The 21,628-nt window shown below is 46.7% G+C and overlaps 1 protein-coding gene across 4 annotated transcripts in view; it reads right to left on the reverse strand.

Moving 5' to 3' along the window:
* Window positions 1-21,628, reverse strand: part of TMC5 (transmembrane channel like 5) — a 73,788-nt gene that overhangs the window by 22,608 nt on the left and 29,552 nt on the right. For all 4 annotated transcript variants that reach the window (XM_044747269.2, XM_070484848.1, XM_014853464.3 and 1 more), the window contains exons 3-10: window positions 19,945-20,117; window positions 15,790-15,879; window positions 11,306-11,405; window positions 9,220-9,307; window positions 8,541-8,789; window positions 5,391-5,542; window positions 3,595-3,739; window positions 2,063-2,218 (exon numbers count right to left, since the gene is read on the reverse strand). In XM_044747269.2, coding sequence (XP_044603204.2) covers window positions 2,063-2,218; window positions 3,595-3,739; window positions 5,391-5,542; window positions 8,541-8,789; window positions 9,220-9,307; window positions 11,306-11,405; window positions 15,790-15,879; window positions 19,945-20,117 — 1,153 coding nt within the window. The remainder of the gene's footprint in view (window positions 1-2,062; window positions 2,219-3,594; window positions 3,740-5,390; window positions 5,543-8,540; window positions 8,790-9,219; window positions 9,308-11,305; window positions 11,406-15,789; window positions 15,880-19,944; window positions 20,118-21,628) is intronic.

Consider the following 21,628-nt stretch of genomic DNA (forward strand, 5'->3'; position numbering starts at 1 on the left):
GACCTGAACTCAGACAGCCATTTGGTGACTTCTCCTTTCCTTACAAAGAGGTCTGGGAAACGAGAATGTGCTCCCTGGCTGTTGGAGCAAAGGCTTGAGTCTGCGAAGCTACAGCACAAGGGTACCCATCACCGTGGAATTTCGCCGGCCCTCTCCTGCCCGGCCTTGTTCGTTTTCACCAGGTGCTGCCTGTCCTGGGTCACCCAACTAGGAGGAAGGGGAGCCTCGGCGAGCCATGCCACACCTTAGTATGAGGTACCCTTCCTTCATGTGGATGCCACCGTGGCGTCTGGCTCGGAGGGGAGGCTGCTGGACTGCCCCTCTGCCAGCATCCTTGGAGTGGGGGATGACAGCTGATTTATCTGATGTCTCACAACAGAGTGTAGCCTGGGTTCAAATGCTGCCCCCGCCCTGCGATTATGAGCTGCAAGGTCTAGGTCAGGTGCATAGCTCCTCTGAGCCACTTTCCCTGTCTGCATAATGCGAGGTTGTCACATAATGCACAGAGACCTTGCAAGAATTAAAAGAGACCAAATCAGGTGAGGTCTGGTCCCTAAACGACATAGCCGAGGGCACAGTTCAGGTGAAACTATAGTTGCCAATGAATGTGGCCCCGGGAGGCATGCAAGTGACCAAGCCCGCCAGGCAAGCGGCAGGTGCTCCAACAGCGGGCTGCTCCCACCGCCCCTCCTCCTCGGGCCCTCCATCACTTCAGGGGGGCATGGAGAAAACCCGCCGGGTGACGAAGAAACTCAGACCACAGCTGCCCTGTCACAGCTCCCACCCTAGGTAGGCAATGCCAGGCCCCTGAGGACTGTGACTCGGTTTCTCCCTTTCAGGGCACACCTTCGTATCATTAGGGGAAAATCCTTAGGCTTGTATAATCCCACACCCTTTTTCTTGCTGGCTGCTCCTCCACTTGGTCATCCGTTTGGTTGAGCACCTACTGTGTACCAGGCATTGGCCAGGTGCCTGGCTACAGTCTTTTGAAGAAACAGATGTGTGAACAAGCATTTTCAATGCTGCATGTGACAAGTGCACAGGGACAGCCTGCAGAGTCAAGGGCATCTAACGCAGCTTAGTGAGGGTGGCGTTGGTGAGAGAAAGCTTCCTGGAGGAGGCATCAGCCATGCTGAGGTCTAGAGGAGGAGGAGCAGTTTGCCACACGAAGGGAAGTGGGGAGTGGAGAATGAACTGCATGTTTCCTGTCTAGAGATGAGGAAAAGCATGGTGTGTTTAGGGAACTATGGACACGCCATTTAGTGTTGCTGGTGTGGGACGTGAGTGGTGTGGGGTGTTGAAGGTAGAGATGTGTGGGCAGGGGTCAGATCACAAAAGATCTACCAATCAAGCCACAGAGGACAGATTTTATATTGGGGGCAATGGGAAGCCATTAAAGAAAGTGACACCATCAGACCAACCTGCACCACGATTCTAGAGGTCAGCAAACTGGCTACAATGAGCCCCATTTTCCAGAGGAGGAAGATGAAACTATGGAAAAACAGTACTTTGCCCAGACTACCTAGTTAAATTAGACTCAGTTATATCATGAAAACTAAAAGAACGAACATTCCTTCCGCACCCACAGAGCCAGGCGCTGGGGAGACTCCACATAACTTTTCTCTGGTCCTGACCACACACCTACAGAGCCAGGTGCAATCAGGACCATGTTCCAGGTGAGGAATTCCGGGCTCGGAAAGATGAAATAACTCACCAACATCCCTCAGGTCACAAGACTTATTGTCTACTCGGTGCTGGGGGCTGTGGGAGGCATTATGGATGTGATAATAAAGGAAGAAACCAGAACTTGATCCCAGGTCTGCGGCCGAAATTTCTACTTCTCCACTAGCCCAGAGCACACGCGTCACCTGGGACAATGTGACGATGCAGATTCTGAGTCTGCAGAGGGAGGGACCCAAGAGTCTGCCTATTTAACAAGCCTCTAGGTGACGCCGATGCTGCTGGCCACGGACCCCGGTTTGAGCAGCGGGCTCGCCTCCACGCGCCCCTCCAGCACCCCCTCCATTTGCCTGGACCCAGGTGCCCCTAGCTTTCTGGTTACCTGGGAGTTGTTGTCAGCCAGGTAATAAACGGCTACACAGCAGGCGATGGCCACCCCGGTAGAGACAACCCAGGCTGCCAGGTGGGCAGAGAAGCGGATCAGCTGCTGATTGAGCGTTAACTTGACGTTCTCCTGACGGATTTCGGACAGGTTCTCCTGTAAACACAAGCAAGTCAAGTTCACTCACAGAGCCCCCTCCACTGCTAGCAAAGACCCCCACCACCACCACCCCGGTGGATACTCGCCGTTCCCAGAGACTCAAATCCACCCCAGATCCACAGGCGAGATAGAGGGGAAGTTCACCATGAAGATGGATTGTGGGAGACCCGCGGGAAAATCTCAAATGGGCCAAGAACCCCCATCCCCGCCTCAGACGCCTTCTCCATCTTAGGGGAACAGCCAGGATGAACAGATTGGAAGCGTGCTCCTAGGGAAAGGACACTGAGATCGCAGAGCTTGAAGAACGAGGCTGGGTGTCTACACCAAGGAAGAAGCTAGCGTCTGCAGTCCTCTTGTCAAAGCCCCTTGGCTTGTAAATTCCGCCCGCTCTTTCTTTTTCATAAGTTTTTTTCTATAGACCAGGGTTTCTCACCCTCAGCACTGTTAACGTTTGGGGCCAGATAATTCTGTGTGGTGGCAGCTGTCCTGTGCAGTTCAGCCACATCTCTGGCCTCTACCAGCTAGATGCCAGTAGCGCCCACTCCTCAATTTGGTAACAACCAAAAAAAATCTCCAGACATCGCCACATGTCCCCTGAGGGGCAAAACCACTGCATAAATTGAACCACAGTTGAAAACCACCGCATAAATTTTTTGTGCCTGAGGAAGATTGGTCCTGCGCTAGCATCAGTGCCCATCTTCCCCTATTTCACGTGGGACGCCACCACAGCATGGCTGAAGGAGTTGTCCTAGGTCTGTGCCTGGGATCCGCATCTGTGAACCCCGGGCTGCCAAAGCAGAGCCACGCGAACTTAACCAGCATGCCACCAGGCCAGCCCCAAAAACCACTGGATAAAATTTTAAACCTGGAACTCTGAGGTCAAAAAGTATTTAGTAAGTCTTTACCAGTAACCAAGCCACCACATCAAGTGAAAATGTCCATTTCCCCACACTGTCACCAGCACTGGGCATTATGAATATTTTTAGTTCTTTTTTGCCAATCTCGTGGGCAATAAAAAACAGTTCATTATTACTTTTTTTTTTTTTTGAGGAAGATTAGCCCTGAGCTAACATCTACTGCCAATCTTTCTCCTTTTTTTTGCAGAGGAGGACTGGCCCTGAGCTAACATCCGTGCCCATCTTCCTCTACTTTATACGTGGGATGCCTACCACAGCATGGCTTGCCAAGTGGTGCCATGTCCGCACCCGGGATCCGAACCAGGGAACCCCAGGCCGTCAAGAAGCAGAATGTGCACACTTAAACGCTGCGCCACTGGGCCGGCCCCCATTATTACTTTAATACAGTTACAGACACCCCGAAGGGAGGAGGAAGCCTGGCTGCGAGAATGGGCACAGAAAGCAGGCTCGCCTTACCCTTATCTCGGTGCTAAGATTCTTCTGTTTCAGCTTGACAGCTTTCTCATGAGTGACGGTGAAGTCCCAGCAAAAGATAAGTTTAGCGATCCCTCTGGAGTAGATGTGGGGGTTAATGAAATTGTTCCGGAAGTACCGCGCCATGCTAGGAAGGCAGAAACCAAAACACGCGAGGGTTACTAGGACAGGCACTGGGCATGTCGGGGTTAGAACAAAGGAAAGTTCTGTCATGAACATGGAAGGCAACATGTGAGAGTTGGCCCCAAGTTCTGGAACAGACCAGGAGGGAGCGTGATGGTTAAGAGCCCTGGCTTCAGGATGTGACAGGCCTGGCTTACCATCCTGGTTCGCCAGCTGGGGCATCTTGGCCATTTTAGCTGTTCTGAGCCTCAGTTTCCACATCTATATAATGGGGATAGTAACAGTACTCACCTGACAGTTCTTACGAGAGCTGGATTAGTCTCCTATGGCTGCTGTAACACACTGCCCCAAACTTAGCGGCTTAAAACGACATACACTTCTTATCTTACTGGAGGTCAGAAATCAGAAAATGGGTCTAAAATCACAGCATTGGCAGAGCTGTGTTCCTTCTGCGGGCTCTGGGAGTGAATCTGTTGCCTTGCCTTGGCCAGCTTCTAGAGGCCTCCTGCATTCCTTGGGTTGTGGCCCCTTCTATCTTCAAAGCCAGCAGAGGAGCATCTTCCACTATCTCTCTGACTTTGACCCTCCTGCCTCCCACTGTAAGGACCCTGGTGATGACACTGGCCCATTTTAAGACCCTGAACTTAATGACATCTGCAAAGTCCCTTTGCCAGGTAAGGCAAGATTCCCAGGTTCTCAGGATGAGGATGTGGACATCTTTGGGACATGGGGGCATTACTCGGCCCCCCACAAGAGTCAACGCAGCGCTCAGAGCAGTAAGGCGGCTGTATCATCATGGGGACGTCAGCAGGACTCAGTGACATCAGACCCAGGAAGCACTCAGCACTGAGGCTGGCACGTGAAAAAGGCTGAAGAGAACGCACAAGACCTTCCCAAAATATGCCACCACTGAGTACTAGCAGCTTAAGAAATACTTCCTAGTTTGCTAGGACAAAATGAAATCTCATTTCACTTTGAACTTTTGTGCTGGCTTGTTATGCCAGGTTGTCACGGACTGAATTGTAGCCCTAAAAATTCACATGTTGAAGTTTTAACCCCCAAGACGTCAGAAAATGACTGTAATAGGAGACAGGGTCTTTACGGAGGTAATGAAGTTAAAATGAGGTCGTTAAGGTGGGCCCTGATCCAATATGACTGATGTCCTTATAAAAAGAGGAAATTACGACTCAGACGTGCCCGGAGGGAAGACCGTGTGAGGACACAGGGAGAAGACGGCCGTTGACAAACCAGGGAGGGAGGCCTCAGAAGAAACTAACACCTTGATCTTGGCCTTCCAGCCTCCAGAACTTGAGAAAATAAATGTCTGTGGTCTGAGCCCTCCGGTCTGTGATACTTTGCTATGGAAGACCTTGTAAATTAATACAGAGGCTTGACAATTGTCAGTTGACCGTTGTCCACCCACATAAAGACGTGAATCATTACGTCCTTATTTTCAGACTGACCGATTTCTTTAGAAGAACACCCAAACCTCTCTTCCTCCATCCAAACTTATATTTCACGCTTTTAGGCATGATCAGACAGCAATAGAAAAGTCGACACCACAGAGAAACTGTTTCCTGGGGAAGCTTTGGATCTCTCGAATTTTGCCTAAATCTAAGAAGAGCTTAGAATCAGGAAAGGCAGACGCCCCGTACCTGAACAGCAAACTGAAGAAGCAGATGATCAAACACACCCCAATGGTGAAGATGTAGGCCAGCTGCATGTTGTAGGATGCCCCGCCCTTCCCGTGCTGGATCGTGGAGTTGGTGTAAAAGCCGTAGTACATTACCGTGTCCCGGAAATAACCCTGAAAGGGACAAGAAGCCCTAGGTCAGGGCATCTCTCGAGAAAACAATAAATGACTATGGTCAGAGGGGGTGACCTCTTCCGTCTGCAAGACGCTTGGACCAGTGAGTTTAGACACTTTGCCAGGAAACAGACACGCCAGGGCACTGAGAATCTGGACATTTTATCACCGGGCTCTCGGGGTCGGAAAGGAACCCCAAACCAACATAACTTTACAATGGGGGACCCAGCTGTCACCGCCTGGACCAAGTGACCAAGAGAAGCAAGACCAAAAGCAGGAGAGCCAGCCATCACGTGCCTCTGTCACCCACGAAGTATTACGGTCACACATGTTTAATATGAAACAAATCAAGCCTGTAGGTCTAAATTTTAATTTACAGGGAAGAAGCGCCTGGAGGAACAAATTAGAGAAATCATGAGGCAACAATGGGACAATTCCAGAAGGGAGGACATTGGCGTCTACACGACAACTGACCTGATTTCTGCAACAAGTGAATGTGAAGAAAAAAGGACCCTGGGACTCAGGAGATTATTCTCGATTATTAGAGACTTCAGAGAAAAAAACAACTGAATGCAAAGCGTGTCCTTCCTGGGATCCTGGTCTGAACAAGCAAGCTATGAGAGACATTTGGGGACAACTGGGAAATTCTGAATGTGGTTTGGATTTTAGATGAGATTAATTTTTAATTTTGCTCGGTGTGACAGTGTACAGTGATTGCGGGAGAGTGTCCTTATTTTTCAGAGATGCATGTTGAAGAAATTCCGAGTGAAATGTCCCCGTGTCCGTAATTACTGTAAAACGCTTCCAAAAAGAATACGGCAGAATATGGCAAAATGTTAACAGTTTAAAACCTACATAATAGGTATATGGGTGTTTATTTTCCTAGTCTCTATTTTCCTGTAGGTTTGAAATTTTTCATAATAAAATGTTTCACATATAAAAATATACATAATAAAAAGAAAAAATTAAGGAGAAATTTATGCAATAATTCCATTTGAATGTGTCTATCCCAAGGAAAAAATTTTAAACAGAAAAAGAAATAAAAAAGATGAACGGAAGAATCTTACTTGGAACATTTTATGGCAAAAGTCAGCAAACTGTCTGTAAAGAGCCAGATGGTGCGTATCTTTGGCTTGGCAGGCCAGGACGCCACTGCACAGCCACTCTTCTCTGCCTTGTAGCACGAAAGCAGCACAGACACATAAACAAGTGGGGGTAGGCTTGTTCCAAAAGAACCTTATTTATGGACCCCGAAATTTGAATTTCCTATAGTTTTCATGTTTCACAAAAAGTTGTCCTTCTTTTGATTTTTTTTTCAACCATTTAAAAATGTAGAAACCCATCTTAGTTTGCAGGCTGTTCAGCAACAGGTGGCAAGCCAGATTTGGCCCTCAGGCTATACTCTGCCCAGCCCTGGTCTACAGAATCTCAATGGTAGAAATCTCTTCTAGAAGGGAAACTCACGAGGCAGGAGCTATATGCCTCCATAGGGAGCTGGGTAAATAAATTATGATTGCTGTTAAAAATGATAATAATGTGGATTTATATAGATGCTCAAGACACATAGTTAAGCAAAAAATGTTGCAAAGCAAGACTTGTAATATCCTACCCTCCTTCAGTTTTTTAAAAGAACGTGTATCTATCTATCTACCTAAGTATACATACACACATGTATGTATGTATCTACCTATGTTTGTACAGGAAGAAAAACGGTGGACAAAGATACACTCCAAACTGGAGAGTTCGACAAGGGATGAAGGGCACAACAAACTTTCTCTTAGTTTGTTCTCTTCTATAATAGTGATGAAAATAATAAGAATAAAAAGTTTTTAGGGCCAGCCCGGTGGCACAGCGATTAAGTGTGCATGTTCCTCTTTGGTGGCCTGGGGTTTGCTGCTGTGGATCCCGGGTGCGGACATGGCACCGCTTGGCAAGCCATGCTGTGGCAGGCGTCCCACATATAAAGTAGAGGAAGATGGGCACGGATGTTAGCTCAGGGCCAGTCCTCCTCAGCAAAAAAAAAGAGGAGGATTGGCGGCAGATGTTAGCTCAGGGCTAATCTTCCTCAAAAAAAAAAAGAAGGAGAAGAAGAAGTTTTCACATATTGAGGAATATGGAGAAGCCGTTCTGGATTAAAACTGACTCAGCCTAACACTTGTTTTTCCCAGAGCAGCCTGACTTCTGGCCTGCCAAACACGCACTGTCCATCTGCTTCAGATGTTTTCCCAAAGCAGAGGATGCCCTCTTTAAAGACAGGGATGAGCCTCCCATTCTCTGATGCCAATACCAGCACTGCTTGGAAGACAAGCTTTTCTTTCCAGAAAACCAGGACCAACCTGGCCTGCTGTGCACACGCTAAACTGCAGCAAAACATCTCCTTGTGACTTTGAGGGAAAAAAACTGTATTCCTGTCGTGTCTGATGTATGTTTGTTCTGAAACGGTAGATAACCACGCTGTAAACCACACTTCTCGAGTGCTCTCTTCCCGGGCGGAGACTGCACTTCCGGGCTAGTCCTCAGCTTGGCTCAGCTCAACATCACCTTATGTTTCTAACCTATAGATTGGTAGTTGACTATTTGCGTTGACAGTAGGAATTTTTCAAAAGGAACATTGTATTTTGTAGAAAGAAAAACTGAAAAGAAAGAAAAGGCAGATGAACACCACATATTAGGTGAAAGAAAGCAAGTCGTAGACAGTATATATGAAGAGTTTGTCTCTTAAAAAAAGAAAAGGATGTTTCTGTACATGCACATCTGTGTCCCGTCTGTGTGCAGAAAAGAGGATTGTGGACAGCAACATAAACATTAACGTGGCTACCTCTGGAGACAGAAATTCCGCTATGCTGTGCATATGTTACTTTGGTGGGTGGGGATTTTAAACATCCACTGTCCCCATCAGTTGATTCCCGGGCAAACTGAGACATCAGGAAAGGTGACCGGCAAGGTATGTCCCCGGGTTTCCGACAGGTGAATTCTGCGGGGGACATAGAGAACTTACCGCCCCCGTGAAAAATTCCAACCCGGTGAACGGCAGGGTGTTCTTTTCGGCTATGGTAAACTGAGGGATTATGATGAAGCTGAAGGTCACGATGAACGAGAAAATGTTGAACTTCAAAAGCCACCTCAGAAAGTTGAAATAGGAGAGGACGCTGGTTCCAAACTTGCCTCCGATGACCTTGAGCGTCTTCTGCCACAGGCTGACGGAACTGAGCAGCTCCGACAGGCTGTTTTTGGATCTCCGGTATGCCTGGGGTTGGGACACAAAACTCGCGGCTTGACATGCCCTCAATAAAAAGCTACTGAGCAGGTCCTACAATAGCAAAACCAGCCACCGTTTCTAGAGCATTCCAATGTGCCAGGCACCGTTTGCAAACATTATCTCTTTAATCGGCAGGACCACCCCCAAAAGTGAGTGCAATTATTACGGTCCCAGGTTTGCTGTGGAAGGTGACACGCACAGGGGCTGATTTACCCAAACAACTCAGTGCCTCATGGACCTTCACACGCCGGCCTGGCACCATCACACCTAGACGGACCCAGTTTCTACGGCTTTCAATGAACAGCCCTGAATTGTGGTTCCTCTTCCCCGTGGGTCCCCCTTCATCCCCACTCTGCCACCTCGCTATTTCCACCCTACGCTGTGCCCATTTTACTGACTGCCATCAAGGCTGACTCACCAGTGAAATGGAGTTCAGACACTGCGCGCAGCAGCTGAGCTCAAAGATACCGTGGGAGCGCTTGCTCTTCTCTCTGTCAGCCACTTTCCTGTGGGGAGCAGCAGAAGACAGTGAGGGTGACCAATGCTGTAACGCATTCCTTCCCAAAATATGTACCGAGCGCCAACGATGTGCCAGGCACGGTCCCAGGTGGTGAGATAAAGAGACCAATTTCCCTGGCTGATGGAGCTGACACCCTAGTTGGAAAGAAAGAAAATAAACAATAAATATAATAAGAAAATGGGCAAATGATATAGGATATTCGAAGGTGCTTTGTACCACGGGAAAGAAAAAGGGAAAACAGAACAGTGTCAGGAGACGAGAAATGCTGGGGTGGGGGCCATGTTACAACTTGAAATAATGAGATATTTGAGCAAAGACTCAAGAGAGGGGAAGGGTTAGTGGCACAGAAGAGGAAAAGCCCGGTGCATAGGGAACAGCCCATGTGAAGCCCAAGGAGGCCAGGATGGCTGGAATGGAATGAGAAGCAGGGAGGGAGGAGGGTAGGAACGATAACCATGGGGGAGGGGGAGGACGGTTCTATAAGTCAGTGGTTCTCTCCCTAGGGAGATTTCGCCCCCCAGGGGACATTTACCAACATCTAGAGACTTTTTTGGTTGTAAACTGGAATGAGCGGTGCTACTGACATCCAGTGGGTAGAGGCCAAGTATGCTGCTAAATGCCCTACAGTGACAGCCCCACGACAGACTGAACCAGCCCCAAATGCCAGGTGTACTGAGCTTGAGAAATCCTGCCCTAAAGTCTTTCTAGGCCATCATAAGGCCCTTACTTGGTGACTTGCAGCGTTTGAAACAGAAGAGTGCTTTCAGAAAGATCTAGCCACAGTTGGCGTCTTTCCCTTTCAATGAACTTATTACCTCTACTTTGCTCTGGTTCTCATTAGTCCACCCTAAACGCCCATCCCTGCATCACCATCTTCCAAGCCTCAGCCCAAATGTTCCCCGCTGCTTTGCCCAAGCCAACTGCATTACTCCTTCTGGTTCTCCCACTGCAATGGCCTTCAACTGGTCTGATTTTCTTTCTGTCATTTATAAGCTACTTGTTGACCAGTCTATCTTCCCTGCCAGACTTTGAAATGTATCTCTGCGACCTCAGAGCAATTGCATCGTGGAATTATTTATTAGCAATCATTGCATCCACTCTATCAGTTTCTACCAACTATTATGAACGGCAAAAAGAAAAAGAAAAAGGCTGAGGAATAGTAAATGTAAGGTCTGAAGGCTAAAACAGCCCTCACTCTTGTTAAGCTTCTGAGGTCTTTTTTTTTTGGGTAAACTTTTAATTTTAGAATAGTTTGAGATTTACAGAAAAGTTGCAAAAACGGTATAGAAAATTCCCCTCTACTACTCACCATTTTCCCCTTGAACATCTTACATTTCCATGGTCGGTTTGTCAAAACTAAGGAACTCACAATGGTATGCTACAATTACCTAAGCGCCACACTATTCCGAATTCACTAGCTTTCCCGCCGATGTCCATTTTTCATTCCAGGATTCCATCCTGGATACCACATTGCATTCAGCTGTCATGTCTCTTTGTAATCCTCTAGTCTCCAACAGTTTCTCCAACTTTCCTGAATTTTGATGACCTTGCCAATTTTGAGTACTGTCGGGTATTTTGTAGAATGCCCCTCAATTGGGATTTGCCTGATTTTTTTTTCTCTGGTTAGACTGGGACTAGGGGTTTTAGGAAGAAGTACCACAGAGGGCATGTGTCTTTCTGATCACGTATCTCTGAGGATGCTAACTTTGATCACCTGGCCAAGGCAGCATCAGCCAGACTTCACCGCTGGAAATTTACCCTCCCTCCCTTTCCATCTCTATCTTTGGAAGCAGGTCGCTAAGCACAGCTCATGCTCCAGGCGAGAGGAGAGAGAAGCACTTACAAAGATTACTTGGAGTTCTCCTGTAGGGAGATTGTCTCTTCTCTGGTGTTTATTTATATCTTATCTTTCTGAGATGGGGCAAAAGCAGAAAATTGAGGTTTGCATGAAATCAAGGCAAGAAGAAGGGATTTTGGTCCATACCTAAGGTTCCTCTTCTCTTCCATGGTCCTTGGCTGGCTCCTGATGGCTTTAATTCTGTCTCTGGATGTCATGGGTATCAGAGATGCAATTAACTTTTGTCCTGCAGAAGAAAATAAACAGCGTTTAACATATCTTTTTCCTTTAACAGAATAATAGCATTTTAAAATATGGCACTGAAGTTAGAGCACGTTTTCACAAGAGCACAAAAAGAAAAGGATATACAGACTCAGGGATCCCAAAGGTCACAAATGAAAACAAGACTGCATGCCTAGGTGTTAACCTCACAGCCAAAGCAAATGATAATGTTTGCGTGCAATTCCAAGTCAACGTTTTCCTTTTTCCGATGACAAGAAATGTTTAGCAAAACCAACAAGACTCTGCACGTTTGGTCAGCCTCACTGTCCTCCTTCTCTTTAACCTCCTGCATCAATTTCTCTTGCCCTCCACACTCCAAACACCTTCTTTACATTTCTTGACTGTTGTCATATGCTGCCCCCTACCCCGGAATGCACTTCCCCCTTGTCTCCCGCTAACTCATAGCCACATTTTGGGTCACTGCGGTAGATACTGTTGGTTGCTACCCCAAAGTCATCTCTCCTTTTTAACAGAATCTCAATTTTGTTTAGGAATTTACGCCCCTCCCTCCCATGGCCCTGAGCTTCTGCAGGGTGGGACCCGTTTCCAGGCGCTGGGGACAGGTCCTAACGGGCCCAAGCCGATCCTGACGGTCCTGTCCCCCTTGCAGCTGACCAATTCAGGTATGGTTCTGTGAGAGGTGGTCTGCTGAGGAGCTTCTTGGAAAAGTTTCTTCCCTCTCAAAAAAGCAAAACTCAAAAAACAAGGAAAAGACAGATCCTTCTTCCTCTGGGTGGTGGTGTGTCCGCATGTGATGCCTGGAACTGCTGCCACCATCTTGTAACAGTGAGGCAGCCAGCTGGGGGGCCGGCTGGGGCAAGGATCGAGGGAGCTGGCCAGAACTCCTCATTTCAATGGCATAGTTGAGGTAGAGGGAGAGTCCCCACAAGAGGGCCACCAAATCACTCTGCTGAAGACAAGGAATTTGTATCTCTCCTGAGAGGGAAGGGGGAGTAGACAGAGAGCAAGAAAAGCGAAGGAGGGAGGAGGAAAAAACACGAGATACGCAGAGACAGCAGCATAAGAAGAGATGCTCCAATCTCCGATAAAGGGCTAAACTCACAAAACGCTTTGGTGTAAACGGATTTTTTTTCTCTTAGAAATCACTGAGAGCGGCTGGACTTTATGCCTGGAGTATTAGAGAATGAAACAGAAACAGCATCCGTGTTTGACCTCAGGAGGAGGTGAGGCACGGAGGTCTCAGGTAAGACCATGTTCCACGGTGGACTTAGCAGTGAGAAGCATCCTATGTAGCTGAATCCAGGGTGGGGAGGAATTGGACCAAAGCAGGCCAGTAGTTAAGGTGTGAGGCTTGGGAACCAGGCAGACCTGCAGACCTGCCAGGCGTGTGAAATGCGCTTGACCAAGGTAAGCTCTTGTTAGCGGTTAGATGCTCTCAAAGTGACCCCTTCCTCGGTCCCTAGCATCCTCAGGTCATCTACCAAACCTTCAACCTTTCTGATGTCTTAAAACTGTAAAACCCCGTGGACCAGCTGGAAGCCTTCTTCGCTCCTGCTCCACCCTCTTTGCCCCAGGGTCTGCTACCTTGCATGTTTTCATGTGAAGTACAAGGAATGTCTGTGCCCAGGCTTTCCGGGCTATGAAGGATCTGAGAAATAGAGTCATTCAAAGATGTTGGAAACCATAGCAACCGCCTGCCCTTTTTGTCATTCCAGTCGCTGAAACTCTGAGAGTCCGTCACACCGATGTCAGAAATGGAGGAGACCATGCTGAAGCTTGAGTTCACCAGTGTCTTTTCTGGAACAATCTGATTTGAGGATGGATGGCTTTGGACCCCCGATGGCACATTCTCGACCTCGATGATGATTTCGTTCACTTGGTCATCAGACAGCATCTCTCGCCTTCTCCCAGTTTTGTTCTCCCAGGGGGTGGGCTTCCGATGACCTCATGCAGTAGTCGCACCGGCGTTGCCGGGAACCACGCAAAAAAAGTGATGACGATCACAAGGGGATGCCCCTTCACATTTTTTAAATGCCAGGATGAGATCGCCAAAGCCAGCCCCACACAAATCACAACGTAACCCCCCACATCGACACCAGAGGGGTCTCCTCATGAAGAGGTGTGTTTTGCTACAGAGACTTCTGTCTCCGTAGCTAGGTAAGAAATCTGAAACAGAATTCTTTATTAAAGACAATGGGATTCTAGAAACGGAGGCAGGAATTCTTCTAAATGACTCATAAACAAAGGGCAAGATTTTCTTTTTAATTTGACCTCCAGCCTGAAACTTATATTTTATATTTCTAATTTTATATGCCTATATATCCACATAGGTTCATAGTGAAACAATTACTATCTCCTGACTGTCTTGGGTAGTCCATGCTCCTATCTGTCTGCCTCCCAGTATCCATTCTCTCTTTGTTTCACACCAGAAGAAGCCTCCTTTACAAATCTCCCAGCTTCCTTTGCGGCTCAGGGTGGATCCTTTGTGGCTACGGGTGGACTTATGACCCGATTTTGGCCAATGAGACATGTGGCTTCCAGGAATGTTCTTTAAAGGTGACAGTTTCCTGCTCCACACTTTGCCCATAACCATTTCTCCTTCTTCCTGACCAGAGGCTGCCATTTTGAAAGCAGGAGGGCCAACATTCACCTGCTAAGGATGGTGGAAAAAGAAGCTGTCAAAGGGGCCTCAGTCCTTGAGAACATCACGGGCAGAGCTGCCTACAAACTTTGGACTCCCTCCCTCCACACTTCTTGTTACATGAGACAAATCAATCCCTTTGCTGCTAAGCCACTGTCCCATTTCAGTGCCAGGTACCCGAACACAACTCCTATCCAACAGACCTGATTCAGAAATCACCGCGGCCAAGTTTATTTAATAGTCGGAGAAATGGAGGTGCAGAGAAATGACCTGACCCCCTCCTCATCACATTCTCGCTAAGCAGTGGGGTTAGACAGGCCTCTACTCCTTCTCTCCATCAATGACAATTCACGGTAACGACACTTGCCATTCCTGCAGGCCAAGTACTTGAGATAGAGTCTACCATTTAATTCCCATAATCACCCTATGACATAGGTCCTATAATCAACCCTATTTTATAGCTAAGAAAACTGAGGCTCCCAGAGCTTATTTGCCTAAGGTCACAAACCCAGCAAGTCATAGGGCTGGGGGTCGCAGCCAGGTCTGTCTGGCCCAAAGGCCGGGCCTCAGGACCGCTTCACCCTGGCCCTTTCCTGTACTGAGACGCTGATGTATCATTCATTCCTCCATAAATAAATGAATATTTGAGGGCCTCCTAGGTGCCAGGCGCTTCCTAGGTACACAGCAGAATCCATTGAAGTGATGCTTTATCAGGAGGCTGTCCACCACTCAACTGTACGTGGTCTGAGAAACAAAACCAACGCAAAGCAAAATGGCGAAGAAAAAAAGATGGTGAAGAAAGCTCAGTTCCTCTTTGGGTCTTCCCTCTCTTTACTTCTCTCTGCCTTCTGAGGCCTCAGACCTCATGCTGCCTAGATAAAGCAGTCGCTAAAGTCTAAAGGCATCCCCTCTCCCTAGCAGCTAAAGCCATTCTCTGCTCCAGGGGGAACCGCATGGAGGGCACGACCGTTGACATGTCCATGGTCTTCTCGCCCAGTAGCAACAGAGACCCTGGTGGAAGATGCAGGCATCTTTGAGAAAACTCTTAAAGAACAAGGCTAAAGGTTATCCCACAGGCTCAGGAGCCGGAAGGGGAGAAAGAGTTTTAAGTCATGGGGCCCCTAGATTTGTGTTATTATATAGAAGACTCCGTTGGTTTACTCTTTGTTGTTCATAGATTTGCCTCTTGTTTCCAGAATTTTCTGACCTCTCTCCTCTTAATTTCTCAGTCTCTGCCCCAATCAGACCTTCATCACCACACACGGTGGGCCTTAGAGAGCTTCTGAACTGATTCCAAAGCCTTCTGTCTGTCACAAGTCCCATGGGTCCTATACTCCATTATCATAATAGTTCTATCAGGATTCAGAAAAATTTTGATCAATGCCCTGCCACCTCACCCACATGTGCTAGCCACGGGATGGACACGTGACCCAGTCTTCTTTCCTATGGTAAAGGTGCCCCAAATAGGGAGGGGCAGAGTCTTTCTTCAGCATTGACTGACAGACCCAGAGAGAAAGAAAGGCTGTCCAATGAGATTGCTGAGCTGAGGGTGTGTCACGAGGCCTGCTCTTGGTCATGTTCCCTGGCCCGTGGAGAAGGAAAGGAAATAAAAAATAAGAAATAAGCGAAGAAAGTACTGCATCAGTCACCACACCGGAGGCCAAGGGGAAATGGCAACCTCCGCATTACCTCAAACAGATTCCTTCTCCAGGGTTGAATTTTTGGTCACTGTCCATTTAAGCCTTACCTTGGGGTGACTTGTGCCAATCGTTCCCAGACAACGGCGGGTTCCCATTAGCTGGGCTGGGGCTGCCTTCACCCACAAACGCAGGGTTCACTGGAAGGAAGAGGCAGGAGACATCGTCAATCGTCCCACCACACTGATACCACTGAGCACATAAAGGTCAGCAAGACTGAGACCTTGACCTTGAGGTTCTAACAGACTAACAATTAAGCCCTTTGGTGGAAAGGAGGACACAAATATGAAAACAACGCTGTTAAATAGAAACAGCCAAGATCAATGCTTTCGGTGGATTATGTGCCATGGTTAAAAGTAACTGTTTCACTGAGATCCAGGACACGCTTGAACACGTATAACTGAAGAACGAGTCTCACGAAGCAATACTTTGATTGACTACATAAACAGTGCTGTGATATATGATTCTGTTCCACTCTTTCCGGTTTCATTTTTAAAAATTAATTTCACAACTTGTATGGGTTACAACTCAAGAGTTTGAAAAATGCTTGTCTAGGGGATGGGATGGGTACGCAGAGCACAGAGGACGTTTAGGGCAGTGAAAATACTGTGTGTGATACCATATAGATGGATACGCGGCGTTATACATTTCTCCAAACCCATGGAAGGTACACCACCAAGAGTGAACCCTGACGTAAACTACAGACTTTGAGCGATAACGAGGCGCCAGTGCACAGTCATCAACTGCAGCAAATGTCCCACTCTGGCGGGGGATGTTGATAATGGGGGAGGCTGTGCATGTGTGGGGTTAGGGGTATATGGGAAATCTCTGTACCTTCTCCTCAATTTTACTGTGAACCTGAAACTGCTCTAAAAAAAATTGTCTTGAGTAAAAAAAAATGAGCGAAAAAATAGATTGTCTAGATGGTTACAGAAGTTCCTTCCTATCTCAGCATTTTACGATGATGCATGAATCAACCTGGAATCTGGCATGATTTTCTCAGGAAGAGGGTCCATGCTCAGCATCTACATGACAGTGTCACATTTCAATGTATTTTTATTCAATCCACGGTAAATATTAAAGGTTAATCTCCTTAACAGAGAAAAGGGAGTACACTGGCTTCACCTGTTAGAGACGCACAAAATTACACTGCAGGAGGTTCTGGAACTTTTTGCTGGGGATCAATTCCCAGCTTTGCTACTTACTACGTGTGTGCCCCTGGGCATGTTACTTGAGCTCTCTGAGCTTCAATATCTTAGGCTCTAAAACAGGAATAATAATAGGATCTTCACATAAGATTGTTGGGGAATTGAATCAGTCAATACAGTAAAGTGCTTCAAATAATCCTGGACTACATATATATTATCCTGGATTATATATATATAATCCTGGACTATATACATATATGTAATATATATCCTCAATGTATATTAACTATTGTGGTTAATTAATGGTTGTTCAGCAAATACTACCCTTCCCCCATCTTGGACCACCTTCATTGCAGCTGGCCTTGGTCACTGACTTGCTTTTACAATGGAACATGGCAGGGATGACAGTGTGCTAGTTCCAAGTCAAGGCCTCAGAGACACTGTGCCTTTCTGCCTGCCACTTTGAGACCTTCCAGCTTACACAACGGGAAGAAAATGGTCCGGGTGGCTCACCTGATCAAGAAGGACAATAGACCTAAACAGAATCCGCGGTCTGGAGTCAAGCACAGCCAAACCCAACCTGGTTCTGCCAAACTCCAAGCAAACCGGCAGATGTGTGAGTGAGAAATAAAGGCTTGTTTACTGGGTATTTGGAGTTGTTTGTTATGCAGCATTACTGTGCCAATAACTAACTGATACATCCCTGACAGGTGCTGTTGCTATTAATTCATGTAGCACTGTTGAAGGACCTACTGTGTGCCAGGCACTGTGACACTAGGAAAATCACCTAGCGCCTTGGAGGATCCCCAGATGAAGATGGGTTCTTCTTAAGGAGTGCAGTCTATGAGGATGGCATGGCACTGGACAAGTGAGTGCCCAGGGCTACAACCTTAGTCCTACCAAGGAGCCCAGCCAAGGAACCCACACTTAACGTGACTACTTTTTTTCTAAACATTTTAATTTCCAGGGTGGTATGGGGCTTGGTGGTCAGGAAATCTGTTTGCAGTTGTCCTGATCCAACCCAGCAGTAACACAGGCTAAGAAACAGCTCAGGCTTTGGTTCAGAGAGACTAGATTCCGATGCTGGCTCTGTCAAGTTAGACCTGGGTGACCTTGGGCACATTTCTCTCTGAGCCTCAGCTTTCCCATCCGTAAACAGGGAGAGCAGTAGTGGCTGTCTGATGCTGGTTGTGCAGATTAAACAAGGCAATTAAAGTCCAGCACTTGGCAGAGCCTTCAGGCACGGGAAACACTCAAAACCTGCCTGGCATGATTAACTCCACTTGCACTGGGGGAGCGCAGTGTGTGTCAATTTTTTTAAATTATTGACTCCCTAAGGACTCTTTCTAGACATTTCTGCCTTATTGCCCTCCCCTGTGAAATTTTAAAACACAGATACATTGTATACCTGTTTATGTGCTACGTGTGATCTGTGCTTTATACGTAAAAAGAGGAAGATTTTTCTCCAGCCTTTCAAGAACAAGTTTCCCCCTTAGGACTGATATTGCCCCCGACTGGGAATGCATGGGGTAAAGGTTTGGAATAGCCTTAATGAATACTTTTTATTCAAATGTGTAACAGTCAGCATCTTCATTAGAGCGTAAGGCACCCCAGCCCCTCCTCTCTGCTTGCTCCAGACTCTCCCCATCCAGCCCTCAGGGCTCAGCCATCGGCCCTCTGTCCCAACCTCATTCTGTTCTTAGCTCAACACTCCCTCCTTCTTCTGGCCCCCACAGCCTCTAAATCCCCAAAACACTGACTCCTGTGTAACAAAAAGGCTTCCTCTACCAGACAAGTCGCTTTTTCCTCTTGGAAGGCGAGAAGTTTAGAATCTCCTTAGCCTGGGTGGCGTGATTGATCACATATTCAGAGCCTGCTTGCTGATTTTCCTTCCTCTTGATGTGCTGATGTCACCTACCCATTTAGGCTTTAAGAAACATGAGGACAGAGCTGCTTCTTACTCCCTTTGTCCCCAGTAGGTTCCAAATACACAAGTGCTGACTGTCTGAACACTTTCATATGTGCGACACTAAAGCTGGCCACTGGCAGCCCCAAAAACTGAATCTAGCCTACCAGTGATTTTGTTTGTCTAGGTTGCTGTTTTTATTTTATTTATTTTTCTTTTTTTTTGGTGAAGAAGATTCGCCCTGAGCTAACACCTGTGCCCATCTTCCTCTGCTTTGTATGTGAGATGCCTCCGCAGCATGGCTGTTGAGTGGAGTGGGTTCACACCAGGAATCCAAACCTGCAAACCCAGGCTGCCAAAGCAGAGTGCATGGAACTTTCTTTTTTTAAATAGATTTATGTTTTCTTTTTTTTTCCTCTCTTTCAAAGATTGGCACCTGAGCTAACAACTGTTGCCAATCATCTCTTTTTTTTTAATAGATTTATGTTTTGGGGTTTTTTTTTTCTGCTTTATCTTCCCCAAATCTCCCCGGTACATAGTTGTATATCTTAGTTGCAGGTTCTTCTAGTTGTGGCATGTGGGAAGCCGCCTCAATGTGGCCTGACAAGCAGTGCTATGTCCACACCCAGGGTCTGAACCAGCAAAAACCTGGGCCACCACAGCGAGTGCGTGAACTTAACCACTCGGCCACAGGGCCAGCCCCGGAGCACATGGAACTTTTAACCATTTGGCCACAGGGCCAGCCCCCTGTTTTTATTTTTTTAAACTATTATTTTGCAGCCTGTGAAAATCAGGAGGTTTCACATAAAAACCTAGATTTCTGGCTTCCTTAGAAAAATCTGAGGATCCAGCCACACTGAGCCCAAATTTCCGCATAATTGCAATGGGCCGAACCTGAACATCGGCCACCTCATGCAGGCACAGGATGCGCGTGCCCAAATTTTTCATGGTCCCTACCTGGCCTGCTTTGATAATTGATGATACTGCTTATCTCTCTGGACATTGAGTTCTCTGCCCTTGTAAGGTGATGTTTGAGGGAGAAAGAATTAACCAATTCTTCTATTGCTGTAAATCCTTCATGATTGCTCCCCCAAATCCACTGAATTGTCCTTTCTTCTCAGGATATGATCCTCATCTTAATAAATGCTTACCATAGCCATTTCCAGGAGCACCTGGCACAGAGCGGCCATATGGATTTGCCATCTCCATGGAATTCATTTCAATGCTTTCAGGGTAATCTTCATACTCTCTCTCAAGGATGCCGAAGGGGCCGTCACCCCCATGACGAAATGAGTGCTGGATTGAAGATGTTCTGTTGAGCAGTCTAAAATCCCAAAATGATGGATCAATATCCATCCAGCAGCATGGTAAGGAGAGTCATCCATCCACCCATCCATCCATTCATCCATCCCACAAATGCCAACTGAATGTCAACCACGTGTTAGGCATGGGCTGGGGTGAGGACGCAAAGGTAAAGACATGGATGTCTACCTCCTAATGCAACCTGGGAGAGCTCCTTAAACAGAGCCATAAGCAATTATAATACAAGTAGGAACTGGTGAGTATCAGAAGACAGGCCCAACAAGGTCAGAGGAAGGAGAAGAATTCTAGCTGGGAGTTTGGGAGGAAATCTACATAGAAAAGAGACAGCCGAGCGGGATTGGAAGGATAAACTTATACATAAGGAGTCAGGAGGAGGACATTCCAAGGATGAAGAACAGCATAAATAAAAGTGTCAGACCGGAAAGTGCTGAATGTGTAACGGGAATGCTACAAAAATCAATTAACCTGGAGCAATAGTTCTCAATTTTAAATGTATAGCAAATGCCGGGCCTCACCCCACACAATTAAATCAGATGCTCTGAAAGTTGAGCCCAGGCATCTGTAGTGTTTTAAAGTTCTCCAGGTAATTAGGTAATTCTAAGGATGAGCCAAGGTCAAGCCCATTGACCCAAAATACAGGGTGGAGGTAGGGAGGGGATAGGAGAAGTGAGAGTTGTCAAGTCAGGCTGGTCTCTGGCTGGCATCACACAATTCAACAAGTGCATGCTCATTCTTAAATGTTCTCATGGGCGAGGTAGTGTGGCCTTTCTCCCAGAGGTGACGGGGAACCATGACGATGAGAAACAAAGGAGTGACAGGGTCAAAGGCACATTCTGGGATGATGAATCAGGCAAGGGGGACAAGACCAAGGACGACATTTCGACCTGGTCCTGTTATCCCTACTATTTAGGACCGGAAGACATTTTGACCCTGCTGCACACCCAAATCCCATATCCTTGTTCCTAGAGATAAACACAAGCCATTAGTTTTTGTTGAATTCATAAATAATACTAGTGGAAACAGTACATGCAAAACAAGACTCAAATTAGTTCCAAGTTCATAGATTTTTTAAAAACCAGACTAAAGAATCACATCTTGTTGGCAACATGAACATTGAAAAATTTAACTCAGGAAAAATCAGATTTGGTAAAACTAAGTCACTCAGACTAACTCAAACTAATGCTGTTAATGTCCAGAACTACACCTGGTAAAATTTGTCAATGACCAAGAATTGACAGAAGATTTAAAATCTTTTTGACAAAATTCAGATCTACAGAATCTGAACCAGGAAAAATTGGACTTAATTTTTTAAAACGGCCTTGAAGGAATACTGACAATGGCAAAAATTATAATTGATCAAAGTTGATGAAAACAACAAGAATGCAGAAGATCAATGAACCAAATCTGCTGTAAACACGAAAAATGATCAGTTCTGATAATAATTTCAGTAAAATAAAAAAGAAAGTGGAAAAAATCAAGAGTGGCTCAACCATCTTGTATAAAAAACTGAGT

The sequence above is a fragment of the Equus asinus genome, chromosome 14 (genome assembly GCF_041296235.1).
Source record: "Equus asinus isolate D_3611 breed Donkey chromosome 14, EquAss-T2T_v2, whole genome shotgun sequence".
Lineage (NCBI taxonomy): Eukaryota > Metazoa > Chordata > Mammalia > Perissodactyla > Equidae > Equus > Equus asinus.